Here is a 7,023-nt window from a genome sequence, read left to right as displayed (position 1 = left end):
AGGTAAAGATGACATTTTTATATTGCTATTGCCACAGTGTTAATGGAGTGCAATCAAATGAGTTCTGCTTTGCCCCGTTGTAATTTGAACATTTGACTTCCAATAATTCTTTAAAAGTGGTTGTGGAGATTGCAACTTGGCTTCCTATTTGCAGATTTGTCATAAATTAACTAAATTAATTGAAATTATCACTACATGCTTTGATGTCTTCTACACCAAAATTTCAGATTTGGTAAGGGATCTGGATACTTTGGCAGAATGAGAGAAATGTTTTTCTAGGCTTTCCCATGATTGGGTTGGAAATCATCTTATATCCTAGAACTGTTTGCTTTTATTTCATGTATTTTCACACACACACACACACACACACACACATATAAGAAATTGATATATATATTTATGCGTGGAAACATTTGTATTTATGCAATGTCAGCTTCTAATGGTTTTATTAAGCGAGTACCATTAGAGCTTACAATATATATAACTGCACTACTTTCATGACCCTTTATGTATTTCAAAATCATTCTGATTCTTTTCTGTCTGTCTCTTGCTGTTCTATATGAGATAACTTTCATTATGTGTAAGAGAGCAGGCAAAAAGTTAGCCAAAGAAGACAAATTAAAACAATGTTGTACATTATATAGTTACCATTGCTATCCTTCCTCCCCCCCACCCAAAAAAAATCCATTCTATTTTGTATGCAAGATGGTAATGTAGAGATATATAGAAAGCCGTGGGCTAAGTACAGAAGATAATTACATTTGGAATTTTACTGAGTTAGTCATTTACAGCTTCAAATAGTTATAGAGAAAAATCAGCAAAAACACACTTAAACTTTTTGTTGTTACTTTTTTTCATGATAACCATGACTTATATTTTTAAAATTCCTTTTATCTTCTTATCTCATAAATTAGACATTTTTTTTCTTCAGATTTTACTTATGGTCACAATGTTCTTCCACTATTAAATATTTTAATACAACTTCTGTGAGGAAAATCAAACACTGGATGACAGCTTCAGCAAGATTTATTTTATGAAAAAACGTGAAGCAGCCAGAAATTGGTTTTCCTTGTTGCTAAAATTATCCCCCCCCCCCAAAAAAAATTGCAGGCAAAATTTCTGGTAAGATCAGGGAAAGTTATCCCTCCGGTTCCCGTGTGAGAGAGGTAAATTTGCCCCAGTATGAAAACTTCCAAATATAGGAGCTTCCAAAATAGAAACACTGCCTACAGGGCCTATAGAATCTCAGTCTTTTAAAGTTTTCAAAAAGTGTATGGGAAGAGCTGGTCAGCCTATCTGTAAAGAGTGGTTTAAACTTGCATTTCCATGTTTTAGAGATTATTCCAGTGTTGTTGTTTTCCTTTCATGACTGTATTAGGGAGCAATCAGAAGCAGACCTTAAGCTTAAGGTGACCAGATTGTCCCACTTTTGGAGGGACATCTGGGGGCACCTGGCAAATTGTACTTATGCGCGGCTCTGCGTGGCTTGCAATTGCTCCCTTGTCAGCAAGGCGGGAATCGGCCGGGCCAATCAGCAGGCGCAGAGCGCCTGCCGATTGGCCCGGCCGATAGTCTGTCCGGAGGAAGGGGCCAATACATACATACATACATGCATGCATGCATGCATGCATATGCATATGCATATGCATATACATATACATATACATATACATATACATATATATATATATATATATATATATATATATATATATATATATATATATATATATATATACACACACACACACACACATATATATTACAATACTATTTTTGTGTTCTATGCATTCTATGAAACTTTTAGTTGTTCTATATAGACCAAATTTTAATCAAGAACCCCCCCCCCCCATCAATGGTGTCCCGCTTTACCAATGTTAAAATCTGGTCACTTTACTTAAGCTCCTCTGCTCTTCTCTCACTGAAGGTGGAAATGAAGAAGTGCAGGATGTCCCAGTTCTGCAATGACTTACCTTTGCAATCAGAAAGGGGCTGAGCAGGGAGTGTGCAAGCCTATGGTTTGCAGTTTCTATGTTCCTTCTCTGATGGGAAAAACAGCTTCATGTTGTTTAGGGATGGACTAAAGTGCTACATTGGGATTTTTTTCTGTTTTATTATCTCATCTGTTTTGTTGCCAGGGTTGCTTTCATTAGAGCCACCAACAAATAGAGGTATCATCCCAATTGGCTCTGCAGCCCTACCCTTTAACACCTTAGAGCCAGGCATGTAGGCCCTTTTAGAAATCAGACTGAGAACGAGAATGTGGCATCAAAAAGACGAAAGAAGCATTTTAGTGGCAAAGAGCTATATATTGCCTACTAGTGAAGCGGGGGGGGGGGGTGAAGAGCTGTGTGTTGCCTACATTCAAGTGAAGATGGGTCCCTCTGGGACTCAACCTTTTGATTTTGTGATGTTGTGTAAGCGGCTGGCTTGAATGGTATCACGCCTTGATGTCTGTTCCAGGGCTGTCACCTGTGATGTGTTGCAAGGTGTCCCCTTCCACTCTAGTCTGACAATGCTTGCATGCATAGCAGCAAAAGGCAGCTTGTTGGGTCAGCTATGGCAGCCTCTGTGAGACAAAACATCAAAGTTCACGGTCAGTAATAATAGGAAGAGTCGGACAGGGAGAACTGTATATCCAAAGCCCATTCTCTTTCTTCAGCTGTTCCCCATATAAATGAACATCAGCAACTCCTTTGTGGGAGGGTTCCTTGTTCAGGACAGTGGGTTAGACAAGGCAAAACTCGCTCTCCAACACTAATACTCAGCCCCACTTGCAGGGCTGTGCAAAAAGGACTGAACCACTTCCACTCAGGCTGTCTGCAATATATAGTAAACAATGATATAGAATAAGAATTGTTTCATTATGAGATTTAACTGTTTTTTTACACCGCCCTTCCAATGTGGCTTACAGTATGTAAAAATAACCTACGTATGAACAGCAAACCAAATGGTCTTTTAGAAGCCATCAAGACCAACTAAACCACTCACTAAACCAACCCTCAAACCCATACTCCCTATAATAATAAGTGTTGCATGCTTTCCTGAATGAAGGAAAAGCTGAGGCCTTCCATGAGCCCATTTCATAGATTGGCAGTTATAGCCAAAAAAGCTCTTGAATGGGCAGCAGGATGTAAGCCACCTGCAGTTAAGGCAGCTTACGTCATTGTCACGTGGGTCCCTATAAGGAGAGGCATAGGATGGACATAGTACTAAGCTACCGTGCTATATATATATCAATTAAAGCTTCAGAATTTTCTTTTAAAGGAGAGCCCCATGTACAGCCACTCACTAGCAGTTTAGGAGTTACAGAAGCATGAATCTGTGTGACTAGGTCAGCTGAGTCTAGTAAATCACAAATAAGATGAAAAAGGAAATAATAAAAATAAAGATGAAAGAAACCCACATTATTATTATAGGATTTAGTTTATCGTTGTATCGCAAGGATATTTTTCATTGGAGTGAATCATAGCTTGGCATATCTAAAGGTAGTGCCTTTTAATCAATCCAAATATGTGCACAAACTTTGCCCAAGAAGTCTCTTGCTGTTATTCAGGCTACAAGCTTTAACTGGTTTAATTGTTAGATTGTTCAGTGAACGCTTTGGCTGATTGAGTGAGGTTCAGTTTTAATATCTTTGGGCCATTTTTAATTGGTGGGGCTGTAGGCTAAAGGCATATTTATTTAAGTTAGAGAATGAAAAAGGAGCTATCCATAATGCCCTTTCCAGCGAGCAGTCGTAATTTTTAGAGTACGTTGTGATGCCATCCTTCAAAAAGATGCCTATATCACACTTCGGATGATAAACATTTAAATGGTAATTGTGTCTTTAGTGATTAATCAACAAAATAGATTTAATTGTTTGACAATTCTAAGGGTTTCTCTTGAGGTGGTGCACTTGAAATATTCGTGTAGCTGTTCCTTTGGAGACCACTCATGGAATTTTCCAGAAAATTTGCTTTCACACATTGTCTTCATGGGCCTTTATGCACAGCCAGTAACCATGAGGTAATGTCGTCTACATATGGCAAAGTGCTCCTGTATCCTGAGTGTAGCATTCCTGTCTCCGGCTTAAGAGAGAATTGTGAGAGGTCCCTTGTGGCATAAAAATACATAATGTGATGAGAGATTCTCAGATAAATTTTAAAACTTAAATTAATTGTGCAACTAAATCTAAGACCAGAGTGGATAAAAAATGTGAGGGGAAATAAATGGCAAGCCAAAATACTTCCACAGTTAGCATCTTGTACGGACAGATATATATCCCATTAGTTCATAGCTGCGCTGACTGTAGCCAGTAGTGAGCTTGGCTTAGCTGTTCTTGAGCCAGCCCTCTTGACTCCTGAGATGATGTCTGCTTGCACGGCCTCTGAAACAGACAGAGAAAATGGAACATTGATTGGCTCCTATGAACTCTCCAAGAATAAATGTAACGTAATAGGTTGCGCTTCCTGGCCATGAATCCCCAACATTTCCATATGCTTCATGCATTGCTGTTTTCCCTGCAGCAGTTACTAACATATGTGAAGGAGGTATTTTAAAAGAACATTTCTTTTTATTTTATTTTGTTTAAAAAAAAACCTCGTGTGTGTTGTATTTTGCATCAGCACTCTTGGTTTATCGGGGTAATAGCCCCTAGCAAGTTAGCCGAGTTCCCAAATCACTGTTCTGTTGAATCTTCTGAAACATCCTTTGTGTGTTTGGAGCTTTGAAATGCTAATGAGTGAATAATGGGGATGCTGCTGCTAACTCTTCCCCTCTGCCTTTGCTCTTTTTTTTCCCCTCCCCTGAATCATTTTCCCAGAGACCGGTACCAAAGTTGCAAGATCCTCTGGTGTCCAGTTTGGTTTTCCCAGTCTCATCCTTGATTAAATAGCCCCCCCCCATTGTTCTTGTTGTATATATGTTGGGTTAAAGTCTAAATTATTTTTATGAAGCTAAATTACATATGGGAACCAAGAGGTGGGGACAGAATAACCCGTAAAGTCAAAAAAATCTGAATAGGCTTGTTGTATTAATTAAACTTATTGGCAAACCAAACTTGTCGGCAGTTTACCAGCATGAGCAATCATGACAAATTAGGCATATGCATGGTTGTTACACACCAGAGAATACAGAGTATAATGGATGTAAAAAGTAAAAAGAATCACAGTCCAGTGAGGAGCCACTTAAAATCACAGAATCATAGAGTTGGAAGGGACCTCCAGGGTCATCTAGTCCAGGGGTAGTCAACCTGTGGTCCTCCAGATGTCCATGGACTACAATTCCCATGAGTGTTTACTGGCAGGGGCTCATGGGAATTGTAGTCCATGAACATCTGGAGGACCACAGGTTGACTACCCCTGATCTAGTCCAAGCCCTTACACTCAAACTTGAGGGTTGGAAGAAGGCAGCTTAGCGTAGAGCAGGGGTAGACAAATTGCGGCCCTCCAGATGTCCATGGACTACAATTCCCATGGGCCCCTGACAGGAAATGCTGGCAGGAGCTCATGGGAATTGTAGTCCATGGACATCTGGAGGGCCGCAGTTTGACTATCCCTGGCATAGAGGAAGGTTTCCAGCTTTGCTCAGTAGAGTGTTAGGCCAGTGACTTGCTGGTCAGCCACAGACTGAAAACTCACGAGTGCTGATATCCCCCCACTTCCTGTTTCTCACTCTGTTTTGTTTGTACACCTGCAAGGCACTTTTACCACCTTGTAAAAAATAAATTACTTCTGCATCAAGTTTTTGTATGGAGTTTAGCGACATCCCTTTATAACAAGAACCACGGGTTAGATGAATTTCACCTTTAAGCTTCCCTTGAACGAATCCACCTGCCTTGATAGGATCCAGAGTGATCTCTGTGCAGAAAAGCTTTTTCTACGTATGGATCCCACTGCTGTCTTAGGGCTTATTTGTAAGCAGGGATCCTAGGCGGAGGGCAAGTCGCATCCAGCATTTGCTGTAGAATGCTCATTTCGTTGAACAGATGTTCGGTGCTGTCAGATCTTGACAGCATCAGACTTTTTGTTTGTGGGACGAAGTCTGGTAAAGAGATGCTGTGCCATAGCATTCTGTTGATTTTCACATAGCCTGTTCAGTTAGAACCAAGCTAAAGTTGAAGTCAGACAGCCCATTAATACATGATCCACAACGTGATTATCAGCTCATTATAGATGGCGCATTGTTTGCAAATGTTGGAACAACTGTTGAGCCCAGCGCTGAAGTGAGTGAATAAAGAGCCAAAGCAGATAACAGTTTCCAACAGCCAAGATACTGTGGGGGAAGAGGAATTGCTAGCCTGGCTAGTATTTGGATGGGAGACCTCTAAGGCAGGGGTAGTCAACCTGTGGTCCTCCAAATGTCCAGCGTTTGCTGGCAGGGGCTCATGGGAATTGTAGTCCATGGACATCTGGAGGACCACAGGTTGACTACCCCTGCTCTAAGGAATACCAGGGCCATGATGCAGAGGCAGGCAATAGCAAACCAGGTCTGAGTGTCTCTCATTTTGAAAACTCCTTGAGGTTGCCATAAGTCGACCGTGACCTGATGGCAAAAAAAAAAAAGAGTACTGTAGGTTTTCCTGCAGCCCTCCATTTGCTTCTGCCTGTCTATTTTAGATGCTCATTGCCTAACTCTATGGCGATAATGTATTGGTCACTGGGATAAACTCAGAAGAAAGCAGGCTGGTGCCTTTTTTAAAAAAGGCAAGCAGCTCCTTTCCTCTTAGATACATTCACTATTGCTGCTGCCGTTTCACAAACATTTCTGCATTGCTTGTTAGGGTATGAAATGCTTTGCCGTTTCATTTATTCCCCTGGACATGTTTGTGAAGATTGGTTCGTTTAGAGAGATGGCGCTCGAGGGCCATTTGGTACACGGTAGCAAGAACATATATCAGTTTGTATTTTTCTCTCCTTTGCACTGCTTCCAAAGAGAACCGTGGTTAATAAGCAAGTGCAATTTCCCCTACAATACCATTAACAGATGCCATTGTCAGACCTTAGGAGCCCTCTTTGGTGCCATGCTGATGAGAGCGTGCTC

At 40.8% G+C, this 7,023-nt stretch overlaps 1 protein-coding gene across 22 annotated transcripts in view; it reads left to right on the top strand.

Moving 5' to 3' along the window:
- FOXP1 (forkhead box P1) overlaps positions 1-7,023 on the top strand; it is a 613,965-nt gene that overhangs the window by 560,416 nt on the left and 46,526 nt on the right. For all 22 annotated transcript variants that reach the window (XR_013228958.1, XM_077325163.1, XM_077325165.1 and 19 more), the window contains one exon: positions 1-2. This exon is cut by the window's left edge and continues 86 nt beyond it. Coding sequence is in view for 21 of the 22 variants with exons in the window: in XM_077325163.1 (XP_077181278.1) it covers positions 1-2 (2 nt within the window). In the remaining variant the exon portion in view is untranslated. The remainder of the gene's footprint in view (positions 3-7,023) is intronic.

This window comes from Paroedura picta, chromosome 3 (assembly GCF_049243985.1).
Source record: "Paroedura picta isolate Pp20150507F chromosome 3, Ppicta_v3.0, whole genome shotgun sequence".
In the NCBI taxonomy this organism is placed as follows: domain Eukaryota; kingdom Metazoa; phylum Chordata; class Lepidosauria; order Squamata; family Gekkonidae; genus Paroedura; species Paroedura picta.
The sequence above is the reverse complement of the archived record's forward strand: the minus strand, read 5'-3'. Positions and strand labels throughout refer to the sequence as shown.